Source organism: Miniopterus schreibersii, assembly GCF_964146895.1.
Source record: "Miniopterus schreibersii genome assembly, chromosome: 6".
NCBI classification, from domain to species: domain Eukaryota; kingdom Metazoa; phylum Chordata; class Mammalia; order Chiroptera; family Miniopteridae; genus Miniopterus; species Miniopterus schreibersii.
In genome coordinates this window covers 57,029,655-57,055,004 of record NC_138107.1, presented here as the reverse complement: position 1 = coordinate 57,055,004, position 25,350 = coordinate 57,029,655, and the positions used below count along the sequence as shown (strand labels likewise).

The 25,350-nt window shown below is 39.0% G+C and overlaps 1 protein-coding gene across 2 annotated transcripts in view; it reads left to right on the top strand.

The window, feature by feature from the left end:
* The window catches only part of LAMA4 (laminin subunit alpha 4), a 116,884-nt gene that overhangs the window by 65,421 nt on the left and 26,113 nt on the right, over window positions 1–25,350 (top strand). For both annotated transcript variants that reach the window (XM_081141249.1, XM_081141248.1), the window contains exons 10-18: window positions 2,720–2,887; window positions 3,080–3,273; window positions 7,122–7,238; window positions 11,340–11,488; window positions 13,657–13,798; window positions 14,646–14,742; window positions 18,976–19,092; window positions 20,616–20,795; window positions 23,475–23,614. In XM_081141249.1, coding sequence (XP_080997375.1) covers window positions 2,720–2,887; window positions 3,080–3,273; window positions 7,122–7,238; window positions 11,340–11,488; window positions 13,657–13,798; window positions 14,646–14,742; window positions 18,976–19,092; window positions 20,616–20,795; window positions 23,475–23,614 — 1,304 coding nt within the window. The remainder of the gene's footprint in view (window positions 1–2,719; window positions 2,888–3,079; window positions 3,274–7,121; window positions 7,239–11,339; window positions 11,489–13,656; window positions 13,799–14,645; window positions 14,743–18,975; window positions 19,093–20,615; window positions 20,796–23,474; window positions 23,615–25,350) is intronic.

Here is a 25,350-nt window from a genome sequence, read left to right as displayed (position 1 = left end):
ATTCACTTTCCAGGCCTTTTACGGAAGTGGAATGCCAAATATTTTTGCAGCGGAGGAAATCTCATGCTATGGTGCCTCTAAAATGCAACAGTTGAACAAGATTCACATTATTCTTGATTATTTGCAGCAAAAACACTGCCCTTAGAATGGCAGTAAACTGTCCACTAACCCAGAGCATCCTGAGCTGTCTCTGATGCTCCTTCCCAAGAATCAGGCAGGCAACATGCTCTGGTCCCCAATCCAAAAGAAAACCAGGGAGGAGGGTGTGTGTGTGTGTGTGTGTGTGTGAGAGAGAGAGAGAGAGAGAGAGAGAGAGAGAGAGAGAGAGAGAGAGAGAGAGAGAGATTTCTTTACCCAAAGCTTTGTGGTAGATTTTACCCTCCCCCTTGAAAGTTCACTTATTTGTGCTCTAACCTCTGGTTAGTACATGCTGCATTCTAAAGCCTATCTTGATAGCACATTGAAAACCAGCCTTCATTTACCAACAGAAAACAGGTAGTTTGTTTGTTCTGAGATAGAGAGAAATTCCTCGGGTTACAGTCTGCTAGGAAGCAGTATGTGTGCCTTCCCATAGTGTTTATTATCCTATATATTAAGAGCTAGATGACAATACCAAGTGCACCTCGGGGCACAATGGCAGTAAAGGGACCCACAGGGGAAGATGCATATCTTTATACTGAGGTATAGGGGCACATTCCAAGAAAACGGATATATTGAGCCAAAATTAAGCATTTGCTATATTTCCTTTGGTGCCTATAAAGCACTGTAGACATGAATGGCATACATTTGAAACGCTTCCCACTCCCATCCTCATTATGGCATGCTTTCGCATCTACCAATAAAATATTCTTTTCCTCTAACATTTTACAGTTAATATCGATTTGTTCTAAAAGTGAGATTAAACCTAGATTAGCGGACCTCATCTAATTAAGAAATAAATGTCCCTCTAGGTAGCAAATAAAGCCAGCATCCTAGTAAGCCATTCAGAGAAAATAAATGACCTCAAGTGTTTCATTAGGAAAGTTTCAAAGCCTTCTTATTTACCCATATAAGCCAGCGATTTTTAACCTTTCCATCTCACGGCACACATAAACTGACAACTAAAATTCTTCGGCCCATCAAAAAAATATTTTTTGCCCATCTAACCAAAAAAGGCATAATTTGGATATATTTACACCAGAGGGCTATTGTTGTAAGTGCCCCTGACGAAATAGGTGTTGCACGTTTTAAAAACTCTTGCACACAACAGCGTGCAGCAGCACATGGGTTGAAAATCACTACGTTAAGCATAAGAAAAGATGAAAAAGATTACAAAAGAATGTAAATGGGAAACAATAATTTCCATCAGTTTTTACCTTTTTATAATAATGTATACACAGTCTCCAAAGTCAAAAGGCAAAAATGCTATTGTCTACATTCCCTTTTTCAGAAGTGGCTAAAATAAAACAGACCAAAATTGTAAATAGAATATTTTTTTATCAAAACACCAAAGAATTTAGCCTTGCAAGTGCAAGTTCTAAGGGGGGGAAATCTATCTATTTTAGTTTATTTCAGGAGTTAGTGTTTTAGAGTTTCTTGAAAAGTGAATGTTTAATCCCTATATTGCTTTTTTTAGCATACTTGGTGTCCCTATAACTTTCTCAGTAATATTTCTAGCATTAAAACCTCTTTCCTCATTTATCTCTCTTCCTTCACAATTCAGGAATGCTGCACAACACCACTAGTGTGTCATTCCTATTCCCAACCATCTCTAAAATAACTCCTAGTAACCTTCAAGCTATTAGCTATATAAAATACAAGCCCTTATTTGGTATAATTTATGTGACACCAGTGTTTGGCCAACTGCATAGATCACAGTTTCATTTATGCCAGGAAGATAAAATGCCCCCCCCCCCGAGCTTCTGTAAGACAAGCTGGCAATTATATAACTTTCATATGATCATATGTAGTAGATGGAGGGAGTCAGAGAACTATTCAGCTGTGCTAGTATTTCAACAACTCATCTAATCCCTCTGAACCTCAGCAGTCCATCCAGTTCTAAAATCTCCATCCAACTTTTGGACATGGGGTGAAAATGACCCAGAGTCAAAATAGCCCAATCTTGACAAACAGCTACACTACAGAAGGCAAATAACAATTGCGAAGAAAAAAATGCACATGAGAAAAAATTCACAAACCTTTATATTATAGCTAGTCTGTAGAACAATCTGAAAGACCCACTTGAACAACTATAGTATACTCTCACTGTGGCTTAAAGGCTTGATAAATCCTTGGCTGAAGTATGATTAATATCTCCAATGCATCCTACATATGACAGGCGATATCTCAGAACATTTTCTTCAGGTTATGTATTTATATAAAAGATTGATCAAAGACCTCAGATTTGTGTGCCTTAAATATCAGCATGTTTGAATCACTATTGAAACCAGACACAGGTTTCCATGAAATCAGGGCAGGCGCTGTATTAATCCCATTCCCATTCGGAAGGCACTAGATGGGAAGCAAAGAGGAGAGATTTCTTCAGGTTTTACTTCTCCCTGAAATAAGCGCTGCACTCAGAGGCCAGCATCAGCATTTGCAGCGCGAACGTCCGTGTGCTCTTTTCACCTCAGACCGGCCTTGCCCTTCGCCTGCACTCGCCCGTGTTTTCGGTGGCATCGCTGTGAAATGCCCAGTCGTCTCTCCCCGCTGCCTTCTCTCATCGTGCCCTTCCTTTCAGAGATCAGCAACAAGATGCTCTATTATGGAGAGCAGCAGGAGCTGAGCCCTGAGGAAATCTCTGAGAAGCTGGTGCTGGCCCAGAAGATGCTGGAGGAGATTCGAGGCCGTCAACCATTCTTCATTCAGCGGGAGCTTGCGGATGAAGAGGCCGACGAAGCCCAGGAATGTAGGTGCACTCGTCTCCTAGAGCCCAGCACGTCTGCTCGCTTTGTGGGCCCGGGAGAGGACACGGGACACGGCCAACCTTTGCTGCTAACAAAGGCATAGCCTGACAAGCTTGCCTCTCCGCTGAATGCTGGGTGGATGGGAGGAGACAGGAGAAGGGCCCACTGAGTTTCCATGTCCTTTCTCTTCCCAGTGTTGACCCAGGCAGAGAGTTGGCAGCGTCTGTACAACGACACCCGCTCTCTGTTCCCTGTGGTCCTGGAACAGCTGGACGACTACAATGCTAAGCTGTCAGACCTCCAGGAGTCCCTTGACCAGGCCCTTGACCATATCAGGGACGCGGAAGACATGAACAGAGCCACGGCAGCCAGGCAGCGGGACCATGAGGTACAGGGGACACTCTAAGTATAAATGCATTTCAGGCAGAAACAACACAAATGTATGCCAAAAGGGTAGAGTTGGTATACAGTTTTTTAAATATTGGCACATTTAAATATTTATATTTTCACATTGTTTACCACTGTAATTTGCTAATGTAAATGTGTATACCTAAAATCAAGTTGAAACCATTAGAATTATTTAACTTTTGCATTGATAGGAATGCAATCATTCTTGGTGCTTGGGTCCACATGTATGAATGTGTTGCTCTTGCAAGTGAGTAAGTATCGCCCTATTCTTATGCCTAACTTTTTTTTATACTGAAAGCACTAGAACACTAAAGCAACCCAGAACCGTGTTCATGTAAGTATATGTGTCATTTTTGGAAAGGCAGGATAAGTAAATCTCACAGCCAGGCCGGTCAGCAGCTGTAGACATAAGGAATCTAATTCAAACCAAGGTCATGCAAATACAGAGGTGAGGAAATCCCAGATGTGCCCATAGCTTGCAATGGCAGTCATCCTGTGGGGCCAGGATTTACGTATGCCCACAAATCCAGGGCCGAACAACGCATGCACTCACAGCCACCACGTCGAGAGGAGTCATCTCATAGGAGAGATGTACATCTTTGGACATATTTATAAATAGTAGAGAGAAAAAATAGGGAACAGCTATGAGTAAACTCATTAATTCAGTTATGTTTATTTTTATGGTTGGCAAAATCAACTTAAATTAGGCTCTCTACCCTGATTTTCAGTCATCACTGCCTCTCAGTAAGTCCTCATAAAATGTCCTAAATAAAAGTGAATTATACTTATCACTACCATTCTCTAATAGCAGCAATCCCTTAGCCAATCTTTTTAGGATAATAATCGTCAGGATAGCATTCTTTGTTAAGCAAATGCATGATTATCTTACACAACAAAATTATATAAGTATAACACAGTAATTTCTTTGGGTAGGTTTCAAGGGAATTACTGGTATTCATCCTTAGTCTTGAATTTCCCCTTTCCTGCCTCCCACATCTAGTCAGCCACAGGATCCTGCCAATTTTACCATCGGAATATTTTTAGCTCTCTTTTTTCTATTTTCTTTTTCTCTATCACTCCTCTAGCTTGGGCCTTCATTTCTCAACTGAAATAGCCTCCTCCTGCCCCGCCTCCGCTTTTGCTCCCTTCCAAGTCATCCTCCCCTCCTGCCAGAGTGGCCCACCTGAATCGCTGACCGTTCCCTTCAGCCCGTCCTCCTCACAGCCTGTCACAGTGCCCTGGACATTGCAGCTCGTGAACCATTCAGTGCAGCGATTTTCAACCTTTTCATCTCACGGCACACAGAAACTAATTACTAAAATTCTGCCGCACACCAAAAAGTATATTTTTTGCCTATCTGACAAAAAAAAAAAAAAGGTATCCTTTTGATTCATTCACAGCCGATGGCTATTGCTGTGCTGGCTGCTGTCATTTTTTTATTTGACAATCTAAGGGAAAAGAGGTCAGCGCCCCTGACTCAGTAGTCAGGTGCTGCATGTTTAAAAATTCTCGTGGTGCATCAGCGTGCCTGCCTCAGCACACAGTTTGAAAACTGCTGACTTGGTTTCATCACATTTCTATTTTAGTTACATGTATTTACTGTATGGCAATATAAAATACATTTTTTACTGTGGGTCGTGGTTAGAAACATGGGAAAGACACCGTCCTATAGGATAATCTACGCTGTGTCAGGTGCACGCAGAGGCCTCTCCGACGCCCTGCCGGCCTCCTCAGCCGTCCTCCTTGCCGTTTCCCTGCTTCACACACTCAGTTCACACAGTCTCACTCTACCAATAACCCATGCGCCTGAAAAGCAGACTTCCTTTCTCCTCAACCTGGGTAACCCCAGGCATCACCTCCTCCAGGAGGCCTACCTCACCCTCCCAGATTAGCAGGAGCTCCTCTTCAGCAACCCATAGTCTGCCTTCCGCTCACCTCTTTCTATATTTTGACCATCTGTTAATGGATCTCTCTTCCCCATTCAACTTAAGTATTTTAATGTCATCCATTATAATAACCCCAAAATTCCAGTCTTTATGCAACACCTAAAAAAATCATTTTGATGTGTGCCAACAGTAGCCACACACACAACTAATAATTACATATTTACTAATAATTCCATATCCAAGACCAAAGGATAAAAATCTTTATCAGATGAATATAAGATTCTCTATTTCAAAAGTAGATTAAAAAGCACTATTTAGAGATCTCATAAACCAACCAGACTGTTTCTATCATTTTTTTAAAGGATTGGGAAGCTTTTTTTTTTTTTTAACGTACGTGAAATGGATACTGACATGCAGAATAGTGCTAATTAGGTCATTTTTATAATTGTTTGATTCCCAAACTTTCTTTTGTTCAAGTTGACCATCTTTCTGTGGGAACATCTTTATTTGTTCCCGAGCTAACTTTATTCGTTCTTTCTAATGGTATATATGATCAGTGGGGGAAGCCCTTTAACTTGAAGCTTATGTTTCCCAACTGCTGCAGATGAACTTCCCATGTAGTGCTGTGAGCACAGGGCTTTGATGTTTGGCCGTGACCTCAGGGTGTAGCAGGGTTCCCTTAAGGCGACCCAGACTCACGGGCTTCCGGATGGGGTCGTATCTCAGACTCCATCTGAGTCAAAAGAAAACTGCTCTGAGAGAGCTAAATAATACCAATCTTTTCCACCTCCCTTCCTTATATACTTTAAAATATTGCTTTTGTGCAGAGCTCTATAACTACTTCTCCTTGTGGAGACAAGAATAATTAACCCCAGATAGTCACACTGTTTTAAGCTTGATGGATGTTGAGGGGAAATTGATTTTTTTAATGTTCTTTCATTAAGAGGATGTTCAAATGGGATTCTTTTCTGTCCCTAGACCTTTGTCTTCCCCTGTAGCAACATATTTGGAGAGATGGACTCCATCTTCCTTTCCACTAAATCAGAAAGACCTCAGGAAGTAAGAAAGACATTAAAATCAACTTAAGTTTTAATGAATGCCCTACTATATCTGGGCTTCTGTAATTATGTCTAGGACATCCTAGATTATATACCATAGCTTATATATTTCAACCCCAACTGAAATTACTGTTTCTAAAGTAACTTTAACTCATTTTTTACTCAGATTGTAAAATGAGTAGTTTACTTTTCCTTCTTAACGTTTCATTATGTGTTGCTTTCAAATCCTGAACTCATCTGAAGCTCTATAATATTTCTTCAGAATCACAACATCCCTGCCCAATAGTGAAGGTGGAAATTAAAGCATTCATCAAAAAATATGTCAGCAACTCAAAAATTCTGAGCATCTAACATGATGAGCTCAGAGTGGGAGAAAGCAAGATCACAATTTCATGCTTTGATAATAGAACTGTTTTAAATTTTATAAAGGACATTAAGATTGTTTTGTATATGCTTTATTCCTATCCAAATGAGCTATCTGTGCCCCAACTTAGCACACGATACTTTTTTTGAATTAGTTCATTTTCCAATTATTGCAAATATAGAGCCTACCTTCAATCCTTTATTCATAGTTCCACTTTACATTTATGGAGAAAAGAGTCAAGTGTTAACTCTGAAATGGTGATATTTTAAGCAATAATCACAACTACATGCTTCAAAGTTCCCAAGGTGCTTCCTTTTGTTATCTCCATATCATAAATGAGAAACCTAAGCATTCTGAGGGTAGAATTCCCCAAAGTTGCACAGCAATTAGGTGTTGGGGCTGAGATTAGAACCCAGATCTGCCTGAGTACAAAGACAGCGAGTCAACATTGACCACTCTCCCTGATGCTTTCTTTAGAGTCACCTTCCCTTCCTCTGTCCTTTGCCCTTTTTTCCTACAGAAACAACATGACAAAGTGAGGGGACACATGGATGGGGTGAACGCCTCCCTGAGGACATCTTCAGACTCTCTGATAGTGCCTCGTCTGACCCTTGCTGAAATTGATGATATAATAAAGGTAAGGACAGGACAAATGTGACTTATTCGGGTTTGTATTGATAGCAGATTAGAACAGCAGCTCAGTGTCACAGAAGAATTGAGTCCAATTCAAATCAAGTTAGTGGCATTATAAAAGTAAGATCAGGTCACTGAATTTTTCAGTTTCTTTCATTGGACAGTGGCCACTGGCCATATATGGCTACTTAAATTTAAATTTAAATGATTTAAAATAAAATTAGATTTAAAATTTTAATTCCTTAATCACATTAGTCATAGTTCAAGTGCTCAATAGCACCACATGTGGCTAGTGGCTACTAAATTGGACAACACGGATACCATCATAGAAAGTTCTGTTGAAAGTGTAGCTTTAGGTCCATCCTACTCACTCTGCTCATAAGTTGTGTGTTTAATAAAGCTGGCTGTCAAAATCCATAAAAGTCATACTTTGTAAAGCAAAAATTTTTCAATAAAATGCAGTGAACCAGGCCAACACCAAATTGCTCTTAGCTCATTTTTAGTACCTTTGAAAGGATATCATTTTAAAGTCATCTGATCACCATCTCATTCTTTCAGCACCAAGCTCCATCTTCCTCTCCATCCCTACTCCCATCACTATCCTTAGAGAGATCAGAATCCAGGTGGATGAGCTCACCGGCTCTCAGACCTCCAGCTCTTGAACTCCTGTCCAACAAGCTTTCCCTCCAGTCCACCTCTGTTATCCTTCCCATGGCCCTGCCCAGGTCTTGTCGTCAGTAACAGCGCCTCCTGTCAAATCTCAGTTTCAAGCACCTCCCTCCCTGAGCACCATCTCTTATCCCCACTCCAGCAATTCTCTGGCCACGTGGAGACCTCCTTCACTTCATGTATCCCTTTCTTGTGTCTTCTCTTCCCCCCTTAAGCAGCTAAAATGATCAATATAATCTTCTTTGCAAACATCCTTAACTTCCATACTATGCCTCTACTGTACTCTCCTGAGAATTCTTACCCCACATCCCCAGTAAATGCAAGTCCCCCCAGCATCGTGGCCACACCAGTGCAATGTGACTGGTGGGAAACCCACCTCCTCTCCTATCAGTCTTGCTGGTGAGTTTGCCTCATGCTTACTAAAAAATTAAGGACAAAGAGAACTCCCGTTCTTCCCCAAATGTACCAGCTCACCTGCATTTGTACCCAGACATCTACCTTCCTTCCTGTAATAAATAACAAAGTGTCCCTTTTCCCTTCACAATCCCATCGCTCCCCCTATTTTCTGAACCCTATCCTTCCTCACCTTGGGAACAGGGGAGCAGGGCATGGCCCCCGAAAGCATGCCGTCTCTCTTCTGGTTCTCCCAGTTCTTACTCTTCACTGGCTCATGACTGCCAACATATGGACATGCTCTAATATTCCCTATCTTTCAAAAAGTGAAAAGAAAAAAGCCCTGACTTACCTCCCCTCTAATTTCTGACTCATTACTCTTCTCAACTTCATGGCAAAATATCTCGAGCCACTTACAGTTGCTGTTTCCACTCCCACACCCCAGCTCCATGCTGTCTCTTGAGCTCAGCCCACTCAAATGGGAGCCCAGGCCCCTCCACTGAGGCCGTGCTCCTCCAGGTCCCCAGCAAGCTCACCATGGTGCACAAGCATGGTGCGCCTCTCTCCTCGGCTTGCTCGGCCTCGCAGTGTTAGCCTCCCCTCCTTATTTAAAGCTCCTGTCCTGGCTCCTTCAATACCACGCTCACCTGGTTCACTTAGGCTCTGCAGGCCACATACAACTGTTCTCTCTCATTCTTTTCTTGGTTTTTGTTTGTTGTTTCTATTTTACAACTCCTTAAAAATGTAAAAAATATTCTTAGCCAGAACTATATAAAAACAGGCCTCAGGCCATACTTGGCATTGGGCCAGGCTGAGCCCTGCTCTGGATAATGAATGGCTCAGTACTCAGTACTAGGCCCTCCTTTCTGTTTATACTCTCTCCCTAGTTAATCCCATTGAACCCCATGGCTTTAAAAATTGATTATATGTACTATTCCGCAATTTATACCTCTGACTCTGTTACCTTCACCGAGTTCCAACCTCTTACATCCAAATGCTTACTTGACATTTTCAAGTAAGAACTCGGCATTATTTGTAGCAAAATCACAATTTCATCTACCACTTCCACATGCAACAGGCAGATCAAATGTAAATATTCTGAATAAAATCTGCTTTTTCCCTAGTTTCCCCATCTCAGTATATGGCACAACCCAATGGCTCAAATCAAAATTCTGGAGTCATTCTTGATTTCTCCTTTCTTCTCACTCCCATTTCAGCAGGACCTGTTGACCCTGTCTACAGAATGAATGCTTACCCTCTTCTCTGTTGTTACTCCCCAGTCTAAGTCTCCTCATCTCCAGTGTGATCTGCCACAGAGCCTCTTACTCATCCATTTGCCTCCATTCCTGCCCCTCAAGACTTATTCTCTATGCAGTAGCAGAACAATCCTTTAAAAACATAATCAGATCTCATTATTTCTACCACAGAAAACCTCCAGTGACACTTAAAGTAAGAAACAAGCTCATTTTACTATGGCCCATGAGACCCTACGTGACCTGGCCCACCCCTCTCACCTCATGCCTCGTTATTTCTTTCACTCACTGCACTCCAGACGGTTACACTCCAACTCCTCTCTAATTTTCTTACGCACTACTATATTTTTCCCTACCTCAGGCCCTTTTCACCTGTCCCAAAGTTTTCAAACGGCTAGTGTCCTTGTGACCATTCAAGCTAAGTGGGCCTCTTACTTTCAATCACTCTCCAACTCATCTCACCCGGTATGTTTTATTCAGAATACTTTTACTCCCTGCAATTAACTTGCTCACTTATTTGATCACTTGTTTATTATCTGTATCTTCCCACCAGACTGTAAATTCCTTGAGAGCAGAGACTGTGTTCACAGATATGCAGTCTATCTCCTCAAAGAGCGCCTGGCACATAGTAGGCACACAATGAATACTTGTTGAATGAATTAATGAGTAAAGGTGGAATGTCCATGGCATTTTTTTCTGCTTATACAATTAAAAATATTTTTTTCAAAGTATTTTTCCCCAGATGACTAACCAAATAGCTAGAGGTTTAATACTGTCTTCATAAAAATAAACCCTATGTGCCAGGAAGTGTACTACATTCTGGGAATATAAAAATAAATGTAGTTTCTGTCTCCCAGGATTGTGTAACCTGGTGAGTGTAATATTCTAGTGAAAGGATTACAGTGATGAAATATGAGGATTAAAAACATATGTGGCCATACTGAACTCACCCTAGAGAGGTCAGTGAATGGCTTCATAAGGAAAGTGATATTTGAGCTGAATTTGGAAGGATGAGTAGAACTTTTCCAGATGGATGAGATAGAAAAGAAGGGAACAGTATTCCCCAGACAGGGAAAATAGTATGCACAACTACACAGGGGCCAGAAAAATTATGGAGCATTAAAACAACAATCAGTTACTCAAGTTTGGAGCATAAGGTGTAGTAGGGTGAGGAGTGGTGAGAAATGAGATTGATGAGAGAGGAGGAGTCAGTTGATGAAGACATGCTAAGGAATTGGATTTGTGCGTGCAAAGCAATGGCTGGTTTTGAGAGGGGAAATTACATAATCAGATTTGCTTAATAGAAAGATCAGCATTCCTGCAGAGTGGCAGAGAATGAATTTGAAGACTAAAAGCCTGGGCTCAGACAGAGGATTTAGATTTCTTGGGGGGAAAAAGGCTGAGTCAAACCCTGAGGAACACCGCTTTTAAGGTCTCTTTCCTGGACAGAGAAATAGGAGGCTGACCAGGAGAGAGCAGTCACAGAAGCTAGCTTAGCTTAGTTTAGTTTAGTTTAGTTTAGTTTAGTTTAGTTTAGTTTAGTTTAGTTTAGTTTAGTTTTCAGATCAGAGATGGCAGAGCAAGTCTGAACACTAGGGAAGCAGGAGTTGAAGATACAAAAGAAATAGATAAATATACTCTTGCAATATTGTAGGCTCATGTAGACCTGACCTGAAATTTACTGAACTCCATAATGAGGAAGAATAGAGATTATCTTTTGATGCTCCCTGGGAAAAATGTTTTAAGTTTTTTCTAAATTCAATTCATTTTTTTTCAAATGTTTTCTTTAGAATGCATCAGGGATTTATGCTGAAATAGATGGAGCCAAAAATGAACTTCAGGGAAAGCTAACCAACCTAAGTAACCTCAGTCATAGTTTAGTCCAAGAAGCTGTTGACCATGCACACAACCTTCAACAAGAGGCTGATGAACTGAGCAGGTACTATCCCAATTTTAGAAATGTAAATATCTACATGGGCTGATTAACTTATTTTTATTCAATTCCATATGCCAGAGTTACTGGGACATGGTGTTAGCAGGTTGGTTTGAGGGTTAGGTTTGCTTATTTATTTGTTTATTGATAGTCAGTCTGAGAATCAATCATTGTTTATTGTAATTGCTTTGGGGAGACAGTTTTTAATTTAAAAAAATCTGTCAGATCATAGGCCTGTGTTTTAGGGTTGGGGGGTTCTGTTTCACAATTATTAATAGGATGACCTAGTGCATTTTGGGCAGGGGCATAACTGTTGCAAAAAAAAATATTATCAAATAAATCAAATCGCTTTACAAGGTCTAAATCTACCATCATTGCCTATTTATTTCATAGGTGGCATTAGTGTTCCATACTTAAGTGTCTTAAGTAAAGCTGGTTGGAAATTGGCAATACAACTGATTTCTGGTAAATACTCCCAACACTCCACAGTGACCAACAGGATCTATTTGATTTTAATACCTGTTAAGAGAAAAATCAATGGATGATTTTTCTCATAGCATTTAGAAGAGAGTCATGTACCCCTTGGGCACTCAATGAATGTTAATTGAAATGTAGTGAAAGACTGGAATTGAATTCATGACCCTGAAATAATAGATAAATAATGAGATTTACCTATTATAGAGAAAGGACTGCTAATTATAGAGAAAGGACTGCTAATCTGGAAATTAAAAACAAGAATTGGTAAAGGTCATGAACAAAATAAAAACCAATAGCAACTTCTGTTCAAAACTTAAATCACCTTTTTATTCCTGATTGCTAAAAATTTCAAATACCCTTCCAAATCTCCTGAGAATTGAGTGAGGGAAGGAGGCTGAGAAACAACTGGCAGCTCAATAGGTCAGGGCACTTGAAGACATGAGCCAGCGTGGGGTCTGTGACCTCACAGACTGGGTCACGGAGAACCTTCTGAAAGCAACCGATGCATTAAGGGATACCACTCTTCAACGTTTGGAACTAAGAAAAAAGAGGTGGAACTGGTGGATTTAAAACAGAATAAAATTGAGACAAATAACTGAGCATGAGCTGCAGATAGGGGGTGGCATTGATGTTACAGAGGAAGAAGAGGTATTTGTCAATAAAATGAATTATTGACTAGTTTGAAATTCCAATTCAGGAAATACCTTAGGTATAAAAATAGATCCTGATGTTTATCGGGTGCCAGGCACGGTACCAATCATTTCACGTATTTTGTCCCTGAAGTACCTCGCATCAATCCTCTGAGGCATATTATCAGCACCTATGTGAGTGCCCAGGGCGTGATGGTCACTCAGTTAAATGCCAGATGAACCTACAGGGGCCAGAAAGGAGCAAAGGCAGGGAACATGGTGCATAGCGCAGAGGGGGGGTGGGTATGAATGGAGATGTGTGCTTAAGGGAGGCACCTGGGGCTCAGGAGGGAGACAGATCTTAACAGTGTGTGCCCTGGGCAAGCCATGCACCCTCTCCCAGAGCCTTGCTTGCTTCTGTTAAAAGGAAATAATGATGTCTAGGTCATGGATGTAGTAAGCATTAAAGACATAATACATGGAACAGGGCTAGCCCAGTATCTGCACAGAGATGCTTCATGCGTGTTGCTCCCCTTCTAATGGAAAAATATGATCTGTTATGTAAGGGAAATAGGGCCATATAAGAAAAGAGGAAAATAAAGTTGAATAAACAGTGAAACCAGCTAATACCTAACACCACGCTGAGGCTGTGCACCTCTCTGAGAGCCTTGGTTTCTTTTATGGAAAGGGAGAGAGCGATGTTGATCTGGGTAACAGCCGATGAGGATGATTGTGGGTTCATTCCTCTGCCCGACCGCCCCCACATAAACTCTTGCTTGAAGAGGTGTAGAGAGCTGTTTTTAAATCATCATTTCCTTTTCCTGTGGCTACTGCCAGGCAGGGAGCTACCATGGAGCCAAAATAGGGTGATTTTAGAGTCCCCATAAGGCAGACACCAAAGGAAATGAGCCCCTAGGAAAGGAGCTTAGGGAAACCTTGTCAAGCCAGGTGACTTTGAATAAGAGGAAGTACCTGTGGTCTCAGAAATATTCCAACCAAGCCCTACAAATGGCCCTGTTTCCCAAGGGGATAAGATGGAAAAATAGTGACAAGTTTGTTCATTAACAGGAATTTACACAGTGCAGATATGAATGGGCTGGTTCAGAAGGCTTTGGACGCTTCAAATGTCTATGAAAATATTGCCAATTATGTTAGTGAAGCCAACGATACAGCAGAATTGGCTTTGAACATCACTGACCAAATTTACGATGTGAGTAATCCCTTATTTTAAAGTTCATTTTTACGTTGCCTTTTCCCAGATATGGCTTTTCTGTTTTTACTGTCATCTCTTGATCTTCCAATGTAACACAAATGGCAGAAAGAGCAGAACTAAGAAAAGACCATTCTATTCATGTTATGAATGTTTCAATAGTGCAAGTTCTTCAAGATATGCCCTACTCCAGACAGCAAATGCCAGTTTTTTAGACAGTTTCTTTAAGTCACGATCCCTGAATAAAACATTTTTAAGACTAGTTCCTGGTTGATAGAAAATATGCTTTATGCAGACATTCATATTTTTTCTTTTTTTCAATTTATTTCCCAATTATAGTTGACATGCAATATTATATTAGCTTTGGTGTACAACATAGTGATTAGACATTTATATACCTTATGAAGTGATCAACCTGATAAGTCCAGTACCTACTTGGTACCATACATTGTTATTACAATATTATTGACTATATTCCCTATGCTGTACTTTACATGCATGACTATTTTTATAACTGGCAATTTGTACTTTTTAATTCCTTTCACCTTTTGATTTTTTTCAACTCAAAAATTGTTTATCAATGGCTTCTACATGACAAGCACTTTGGTGGGGCTTCAGCCAGGTGCCATTCTTGGTTCACTGAATTTTCCTCAAAAAACATTTATCTTGAAAATGCCGAGGACATTATTGTCTCATGTTCACCCTTGACCTTGAAAGGTGACCTATGAAAATGAAGCTGTATGAATTTTCTTCGGTGTTTTGTAGATAAACTGCATCATTTAAATCCTAAAGTCATGACTAGCTCATCTGCGATCATTCTTACTCTCTCCACTCAATTCCTTTGTAGGCTGTGAGTGGGATTGACACTCAAATCATTTACCATAAAGATGAAAGTGAGAACCTCCTCAGTCAAGCCAGACAACTGCAAACAAGGGCAGATTCCAGTAAGTATCTTCACTTTCCCAGCCTCCTTCTGGTTTATAGCTGCTTACCTCCTTTCAAACAATATTTCTGCATGTAGACAGGTTTCAAAATTCTAGGATTAAAGAATAAATGATATTTCAACTGAACGATACATTAATAGTTCCTGCTCAGAGTCAAGGTGTAACAAAGCAAAGATGAGATATTTCAAAATAAATTGTGGGTTAAAAAAACAACACTTTAATATAGTAAAACATGTGGTGGATATTCTTGCTAATCAAATAGACTAATTAATAGAACCTTACCATAAATACCAATTTTTAAAAAGATAATGCCATAAAGCACACTTAACACTAAAACTATATTGCACATAATTTATTCTTTCTTGAACAATCAGAAGGTTCCTTAAAATTTTACCCATGATGCCCCATTAAGGTCATCACTGAGGGTCGGGAAGCTAAGGTACCACAAAGCCGTTAGGTTATTTGCACTTTCTTTGTAGTTTATGTTTTTCGGGTTTACTGTATTTAGAACAAACCTAATGACCACAGGGAAAGAAGCATTTTCAAAGGCTGGGGTTTGCTCCTGCTGAAGCAAGTGCCCCCAAGAATGGGACAGGGAGGAAAAGATAAAAGTGAATCATTTTAGTCAATTTTGAATCTTGCAAGTTACTCTTAAAAACAATTGAATTGAATAAGAATTTCACTGAACATTATTCATCTCTGAGGTAATGAACTCATTTCTAAGGATATTCGAGCATTGACTGAGATTGGAAATCCATTATCTAGCTAACTTCTAATTACCACCTAAAAACAAAGGCCAAGCTTGAAACTGAAAACTTCATGTAATTTTATCAAAGCAATTAATCTCAAATCTAATTGTCCTTTTTTTTCTACAAAGAAGTACATGGGATAAATGCATTTGTTTTTCATATGCAGAATATTTAACTATTTTGTTACCATAAAGCAACTATTATTTTATGCTTCTGGGTAAACAAGGGCAATAAAAAATGCTATTAAGTTTCTCAATTCTAATTAATTATATAAGTCCAGTCTTGAACATACTCTTTAGAAAAGAATTAGAGTAGTAGCAGTAAAGACTTCAATTAATAGTAAAATATTTTTAAGTACATGTTGGCATATCTGTGTATTGCTTTTTTCTCATGTGATGTGAAGACCAGCATATGCAAATCTTCATGCTCCAATGACTTAAATATTTTATTTTCCTTGATAATTTGCAAGATATTTTCTCAATCCTTTCATTATTGAGTTATTGAACCTTGTGAAAGCAATTTTTCTATTTTGGGAATGATATCTCTTCAAGGTTCCATATTTTACATACAGATAAATCTCTCTGCATTGGTCTCTGAATAAATTGTAGATTTTGTCACCTATTTTATGATCTGGTTTGGTTAAATCCCTTCATTTGCTTATTTGTAAAAGGGACACTGAAGGGAAGTTAGAATTGTATGCTTAAGAACTTGCCTCCCTTTAAACAACACACATGTTAGTGATATAAATTTAAATTTTCAAGTTAAACCATATTCATCTGCTGAGGTACATTGTAATTTCAGATTACTGTTAATTTATACCCAATGGCTTTCAACGATCAATCATCTTCATTTTTTTTCTGTTACTCATTGTCAAACAGTTAACAATTTATAATAAGGAAGCAGCTATTTAAAGGAATCTTCTATTGAATTCATTTGTAAAATAAAAAATGTTTATGTAAGACAATAAGTTCCAAATAGGACACACATTTTATGAAACATTTCTTCTTATAAACATCCAGCTCAAAATAGATTTTCTTCTATTTTTATCAAGAGCTCCAAATATAGAGCTAAATATATTCTTTCTCAGTATATCAGCCAGTGTTTTTTGTAGTCACAGGATCCAAAAGAAAGAGATAAAAGATTTTTTGTACCACAATATTAAAAAAGTGAAGTTAAAAGAGGGAGAGAGAATGCAATACAACTACAAAGTATGTTTAAGTCCCTCTTTGAATTTTGGGAAATTATCAGGCACTACCTGGAGGAAATAAGAAAGAAGAAATGCTTTTACTTTGGTTACATTGTACTTGGTGACAGAATCAACTAAGCACCACCCATTGTGTACCCATTATCCACATGTGGGGAAAAGATAACTGAACAATAAACCAAGCATACCAGACCATACAATAGAAAAGAGCAAGTGCACAATGGGAGAGCATATATTTATACAAGCCCATTGGAAATAAAGAGATGACTATAATGAGAAGTGAAAAAAATATTTTTCTGTTTATCAAGAAGCATTAATTCCTTAATTTTTTGTAAAGTAAACAAAGCATGAACCCAACATTTTAGGGAAGTTGATCCTTCAGTTCAGATGACAAGTTATCACATCCTGATTGGTTTGGATTTGGTCCAAGATAACCCAGTTTAGGGACTATGCTGCAAGCACACTTTCAAGAATAATTTTGTAAGAAAAAGACTATCAAAACTGAAACAAGAACAAATAGAAAATCTGATCAACTGTATGTACATATGCATGTATAATAAATTTAATCAGTAATTAAACCCTTCCCACAAAGAAATCTCAAAGCATCAATGGATTCTTCCAAACTTCTAAAGAAGAAATTACACCACTCATATATAAATTCTTCCAGAAAATAGAAAAAGAGAAAATGCTCTCTAACTTGCTCTATGAAACAAACAAAACTTAGACACCAAAGTCTGATGAAGATATTATCAAAAAGGAAAATTATAAGCTAAATTCTCTCATAAAGAGATATTAAAATCCCAATCAAGATATTAGCAAAGCAAATCTAACATACATAAAAATGGTAATATATGACCAAGTTAAGTTCATTCCAGATTTCAAGGATAGTTTAACATTTAAAACATCAATAGTAGTTCACCACACAGAATACAGAAGAAAATTTATATGATCATCTCACTATATGCAGGAAAATTATTTAACAAAACTCAATACCCATTCTTGTTTTTTAAAAACTTATAGCAAACTATGCATAAACTTAAGCTTCTATAATTCAGTAAAAAATAATAAAATAATATTCAGCAAATTAAAACTGAAATATTGAAAGCTTTCCCACCAAGTTGAAAGCAAGACAAGGAAGCCCCACATTAACAATTCAATGTGTAAAATCCAGTTTAGTTCTATGTATACCAATTAGAAATTAACTTTTTAAAATAACACCATTTGCAATAGCATAAAATACCTGGCAATAAATCTGATGAAAGATGCTAAGAGTTCTACACATAAAACTGTAATACACTAATGAAAGAAATTAAAGACATTCTAAATAAATGGAGATCAAAATGAGGGTTTAGATCTAAAGAAGAATAATTAAAATGTTACTAATTAAGAGGAAGACTCAAATTTGTAAAAATGACAATTCTGCAAAATTTATCTATAGATTCAATATAATGCAAATTAAAGTACCAGCACTATATGCAGAATAATTCTAGAATTTTTATGGAAATGAGAGGGGGCAAGAAGAGCCACCACAACTTTGAAGACTAAAAACAAAGATGGAAGATTGAAACTACCAGATATCAAGACTTACAACTCTACAGAAATTAAGACAGAGATACAAAAAAATATAAAAATTACAGCCCTGTATTTTTTTTTTTTAATAAAATTTCAAAACAGACACAACTAACAAACAGAGATAGAATTCAGAATAATGGTCATCTTCGGGTAACTACCAAAGTCCCAGGAAACAGTAAGGGTGCTAATAATATTCTATTTTCTTGACCTAGACTCTGGTTATGTCTTGTGTTCAGTTTGAGAAAATCCATTAAGGTGTTCATTTATAATATATGCCCTTTTCAAGATGTATGTTGTGTATCAATTAAAATTTTATTAAAACAATTCAGAAAACAGAATACTCTTACATAACCAGCCATCACCATAAACGCAGATGGAGCTTTTCAGCCCTTTATCATTTGTGCTGATAGGTGTTATTAGTCACAACAGTGCTCTATTTTTCAATCAAAGAAATTAGCCATTATTTCTACACCTTTCTTGAGTCACTTTATGGCACCTGAAATCACTCGAAAGCAGGTTGCAAGTTTTCTGCAACCCTGTACCTCATAATTAAAATGCCACGTTCCAGAACCGGTGTTCCAGGCTCATGTCATATCCAGAGCACTGCAGATGACTTCATGGTACAAATCAGAATTCTCCTTGTTGAAATGGAGGTTTTTTTTCTGGCATCCTGGCCCCACTGGTACTTTTTTGGCTTCTTCTCCACAGGCAATGAGGAGGCAGTGGCTGACACCAGCAGGCGTGTGGGTGGAGCTGTAGCAAGAAAGAGTGCCCTTAAAAACAGATTGAATGATGCCATTAAGCAGCTGCAAGCCACAGAGAGAGGTAAGGATCACAGACAGAACTTAAGCCTCATCTGTTTGTTCGCTGGTATTAAGAGAAACTTTTGAGGAAGGAGTAGGTGATTGTTTGCTTATCAATCTTGTTATAAATAAATATTGTTTTCTGATGACGAAAGAAACTATGTTCATGACACACACACACATTCTGGGAAACCACACTATGCAGGGGTGACAGTGGAATTTGAGAGAATTTTCCTCCAAGTGTGTGTGTGTGTCTTCATAGAACCATGCTGCTTATACGTCCTGCTCGGCAGGCTCCTTTGCTGTGAACATCTTTCTTCATTAGTAAATATGCCCTAATATGGTCCTTGGGTTTCTCTGGCCCCAGTGTAAACAGCTGCCCTCTGTTATGTGCCACATGATTCTTACAGTGAGGCCAGGGGACCAGCGAGCCAAGCAGAGAAACAAGAGCACTCGCCTGGCCTCATCTGGGACTGCGGTGTATTTTAGAAAGACGGGGGACTGGGAGCAGATGTGCCTTCCCCAGCACAGCGAGAGCCAGGCCATGCCGGCTGGGCGTGGATGCTGGACTATGTGCCTTGGGACCCCAAAGCCCTGCGGGGAGGGTGTCACCCACCAAGGGCCCTGTCGGCAGCCCCATCAGAGCTACCACAAGCTAGGCCCCGGGCTACGTTTCACACATGTTATCGCATGTGAGAAAGAAAGAATCACCCTAACCTTTAAACCCTGAAGCTTGCCAAGGTCAGGGAACTTGCTGCAAAAGGCACAGTTCCAAAAAGAAGCGGACCCAGGGTTCAACGCTACTGCCCCCAGAGTTTAGAGCATGTAAGGTTGGATTAATGTTTCTCCACTTTAAAAAACTGAAGCTACAACCTCACCTGGGTGATTTTTGATTATTTTTGTTACAGAACACGTGAGCATTTTATAAAAATTTTTTTAAAAAGATAGGAAGAAAAATATTTTGTAATCTCATTACCTAGGGGGAAAAAGCATTTTGTCATAAAAATATTTTTACTTTAAAGATATAGATTTTTAATAAAAGTTGAATTTCCCTATATGTGCTCTTTTGAAACTTGCTTTTGTTATTCCAAAATACCTTTCCTTACCTATTTACTTCTGTACTGGAGCATCATTTTTATGGCAAACATTGTTCCACATAGAAGAAAGTGATATTTACAGTGAATTTCAGACACAAACATTTTATGAGTTAACTCTCAGATGAATTTCTGTGGCTTTCTCACCAGGTCTCTAACCTGGGAAATGCTAATTACTTTTTTAAAAAATTTACCTCTAATTGGAAAATGTTTTAAGCACGCTACCTGATTTTAATGAGACTTTAAAGTCTTTCGAGCTCACTTATTAATACTGCTTACAATATTCTTGTGCACCTAACTGACACCACAATTAACATATCTTTGAAGATCTTAGTTTGGCTTAAAACTCAAAATTTAAGGCCTATTTCACCCAGTGAATCAATGGGTGTTAATGTTCCCAACAAATGCCCGGCCTCCCTGCAAAGCGAGTGTCCTTGTGCTCTGTGTGAAGGTGACGCTCAGCAGCGCCTGGGCCAGTCCAAGCTGATGACCGAGCAGGCGAACAGGACCACGATGGCCATCCAGCAGGCCACCGCCCCGATGGCCGACAACCTCAGCAGCTGGTCGCAGAGTCTGCAAGGTTTCGACTCCTCTGCTTACAACACGGCCGTGGACACCGCCAGGGACGCAGGTATGGCCTAGAAAGCTCTCAGCTCGGCCATCGACCCCCGCGCGTATTTTGTGAAAAAGCAACTTTCTCGGTTTCTGTTTCAGATTCGAATTCTGTAGAAGTTAGCTTAGGAGAGGAGACGAGCTTGTGCTCGGTGCATCTGTCGATGTGTGTGCGTATGAAATATACACATTTCACAGAAGCGCTGAGTACACTGGTTAAGGGACACAGTTCTTTTCTCCGTGGAACGTGGTAGCACTTGTGTCAATCAGTGTAAGCCTGGTTCTTTCAGGGAGGTCAGTCACATCCTCCAGTAAATAACTTCACGGTCTTGCTTTTAGGGAAAAGCTCAGGGAACAGCACTGCTTTGACTAAACAGCATTGCTTAATCTTTGTCCCCAAAAAGCGGGTTCCTGCCGACAGTATCTTATATTATGGAATACTCTTTCATTTATTTTGTTTTGACTCACAAAATGCTATTTGAGGAAAACACAGTAACCTGAAACAGTCTCAACTGGTGCTAGCTCTGGATGCTTAGTGAAATCGCTGATAGGACTGGAAAAGGAGGGAAAAATTTAACACAGATTTAGTAAATAATCCTGAGGCAATATCTTTATAAATGTAAATATCGAATGTCATGTAGACAACTGTAATGGGCCCAACATCACGGAGCTTCCTACTAAGAAGGAGAGCTTGTTGGCCACCTTCAACCCAAATTATAGCAATGAAAGGGGAATATTTAGATGCCTACCTAATTTATTTAGTTACACAGAGATGTTAAAATCACACATTAGTTGAGGCATTTTCTTTTTTCCAGTCTCATATTTCTATTTCTCTTCATGCCTCTTAAATATCAATGTCCTTATCATGACTAGAACTTCCTGTTCTCGAACATGGTTTGTTTTTTTCTGTTTTTTAAATTTAAGTTTTATTTTTTAAGTTACAGTTGACGTACAATATTAGTTTCAGGCGTACAACATAGCTCATCCGTGGTTTTACAGACCATATTACCTTTATTTCCAATCCAAATTAAGAAACAACTTTATTAGTCCATATATGATCACTAGAAATTTGATCCTATTTCGCAAACAGCCATTCCCTTAACAGGAAGCTAGCTCTTTTATATTTACCTTTTAAGTACATAGTCATGAGTTTCTTCATGTAACCGCTCACGTAATTGTTTTTAAAAGTTGATCGTTAAAACAGTTGTCTACGTGACATTCGATATTTACATTTATAAAGATATTGCCTCAGGATTATTTACTAAATCTGTGTTAAATTTTTTCCCTCCTTTTCCAGTTCTATCAACGATTTCAGTAAGCATCCAGAGCTAGCACCAGTTGAGACTGTTTCAGGTTACTGTGTTTTCCCCAAATAGCATTTTGTGATTCAAAACAAAATAAATGAAAGAGTATACCATAATATAAGATACTTTATAAAAACTTATATAAGGTGGCTTCCTTTCTCTGACAGAATTGAAAGCAAGGGAACCCTGTCATGTACATTTCCATAATCAAAATTTAATGTAATACTTTAAATATACTTCATTACCTCTAATTTTTAAAGATTATTATAAAATGGCTATTGTGGTCAGTGATCCAAACAACAAATACTTACCTCTGTATTAAACTGGTCATCGCTATTATTTTACTTAATTCTATTCTTTGTGCTGGAAAAGCACCTTGTTTCCTAAGTACAGAAAAGAGATATTTCCTTGGTCCTTACTGACATGTTCTCCTCAATCTGAGTTTAGTTTGGTTTCAGTAAGAGGCTTGCTCTTGTCCAGCTGCTAATAGTCAGTGACCATGGCCCTGGCCTTAGGTAAGAGAATACCCGTGAGATATTCATTCTCTCGTCCCCTGCTTCTCAAACACTAGTGTGCCTCAGAATCTTCTGGGCCCACCCCCAGAGGTCCCGATTCAGCAGGTTTAGGGCAGGGCCAAGCAATTTGCATTTCTAGCATAAGTTCCCTGGAGAAACTGATGCCATTGATCTAGGGACCACACCTTAGAACCACTGCTCCAGTTCATTTGACTCTGAAGAGAGTTCTGCCATTCTCTGTATTTGGGGTTTCTTTCCTCAAGCTGTAGCCTTATGATTTATGCTGTTTTCGATTTGTAACTCTATTCATCAAAAAAACAAAACAAAAATAACCTAAAAAGTCAGTAGGATCTTCTTGTACCATCACCCTTGTCAGGGCCCATAGCCCATGGCTGCCCACCCTCATCTGGCCACTCCTGGCATTTTTCTGGGTGCTCCTTTGTCTCCTCCATCTGCCTCTGCCTCTGCTGGGACCGTTGCAGCAGCAGTGTGAGGTGTGAATGAGAGTCCTGGAAAGTAACCTTTCCACCTCCTTTTGCCCAGCATTTTTAAAGCTGTTATATCAGTTATATTAGAAATGCAAACAGAACCTGTGCTGTGTGATGAAAAGAACATCTGCATATTTGTTGTGGATCCTGCCCTTTAGACATAGGCTTTGTAAGTCAGCTTGTTCTGCATACATTTATAAATCAATGTGTGCTATGGATGTCACAAAATAGGAATAATTTATGCCTTGGGCTTAACTATTAATTTTGCAGGATTAAAAATATTTCTTATAGTTCTACCAGAAGTAACCATGTGTTTGTCTCTTCACCTGATTCCTGAAATGTAACTAATGATGAGATATTTACTTAAGTGATTAATTTTTATTAACTGCAGTAAGAAACCTGACAGAGGTTGTCCCTCAGCTACTGGATCAGCTTCGTACAGTTGAGCAGAAGCGGCCTGCCAGCAATGTTTCCGCCAGCATCCAGAGGGTCCGAGAGCTCATTGCTCAGACCAGAAGTGTCGCCAGCAAGGTAAGCCATGCAAGAGTCATCATCATTGGTCACTGGGTGACAATGAGAACATGAAAAGCAGCTTCCAGAGCCTGGAACCCGTCTACTGTGTTATCCAGCTCTGTCGTTTTCATCTCCCTCTGTTGATCAGAATCACATGAAGAGCTTTTAAAACTAAACCTTTTCCTGGTCCCAAGCTCAAAGCAATATACCAGGCTCTCAAGAGAAAGGGTTTGAGCACCTGTATTTTCTTAAAGCTCCCCAATGATTCTAATGTGTAGCCACGATTTATGACCACAAACTTAACATAGTCAGCAAAGCTCAGAGAGCCAAAGAAATCAAGTAAAGCCAACCACAATAAAAGACCCAATTATTATAATAATAATAATTACTCATTATTTATGATTTTAACAGTTGTTGTAATGCAATCACTGTATGGAATAATCTTGCCCATCTACCTCTTCAAAGAATTTTCTGGTACAACACAGAGGACATGAAGCTTTTAATGACCCACCCACAGGCTTAACTAAGGAATCACATACCAGTTACACTGACTAATCTCAACAAAGACCCTATTCTGAGCTCTTATACGGAAGCCACACAGCAACACCACAGCTGGCAGCAGCGTCGGTGGGAACGTATCCGACAGAACAATGAACATTCGCAGTGTGGCCAAGCAGGCCTTGTTCTTGGCCTTCTTTCACTTTGTTCTTTATTGGTTTATAGGCCAGCAGTGTTTTTCACAACCAAATTATAAGAGTTTATTTTCTCAATCGAGAATTGGCCTGAACAGATTATTAGCTTAAATTACTGACAGAAATAAGAGTTGGAAATCAACTATTTTGTAATAGCGGGAGATAACAATTGGTAAGTATACCTGCCTTTTAAATAATATTTGGTAGTAGATTCCACACCACAAATTAGATACCTGGAGGACATTTCAAAAAAGGTTTATTATTGTCAAGGAATGGCATTTCAAAAGCTGAGTTTTCTATGAGTGTTTTCTGGTAATTTTATTCACATGGAGTAGAATTTCAGGGGCTTAAACACCTAAAACCATTTATTAAAGAGAGTCTTGGCAATGACTTTGGAACCCAGTAGGCTCCTCAAAGTGAGATGCTTTGTATGCAGAAAATACATCCTTCTCTGACTCAGTTTTTTCATTAATCTCACACACTGCTTGGTTATTTATTAACATGTATTGATGTTTACTCAACTGGCCACATAGAACAGCTGCACTCTAGCACCTGGAAATATAATCTTGAGCTCATTCATCATCAGTATTAACCAAATCAATATTAATTAGTTGATATAAATACATCCAATCATTCAGAAATATTTGCATAAATGGCAGGGATATACACAGTCTATCCACTTCTGAATACTCTAAAAATCACCTCGAATCAGATGCATTTAGCATATCATACGGGGCCTCTTAGAAATGCACTTACTGAATTGTGCTTTGTTGTAATGCCTTTCGCAGAATCATTATAAGACACAATTAATGAACTTGTCCTTAGAATTATTGTAATGATAGAGCCAGGCACTGGAATACATTTTATAGTTATCTTATTTCATTCTCACAACAAACTTATTGTCCTCATTTTACAGGTGAGGAAACCGCAGGTTAAGTGGCTTACTCATGTTTACATAGACAGGTTTCAAGACCCTGTCTCAGACTTCAGAGCTGGGTCTAGACCCCTCTTCACTGTGTAGATGCTGTCAAGGATGAGCTTCACCCCATCCTCTCTTTTGAA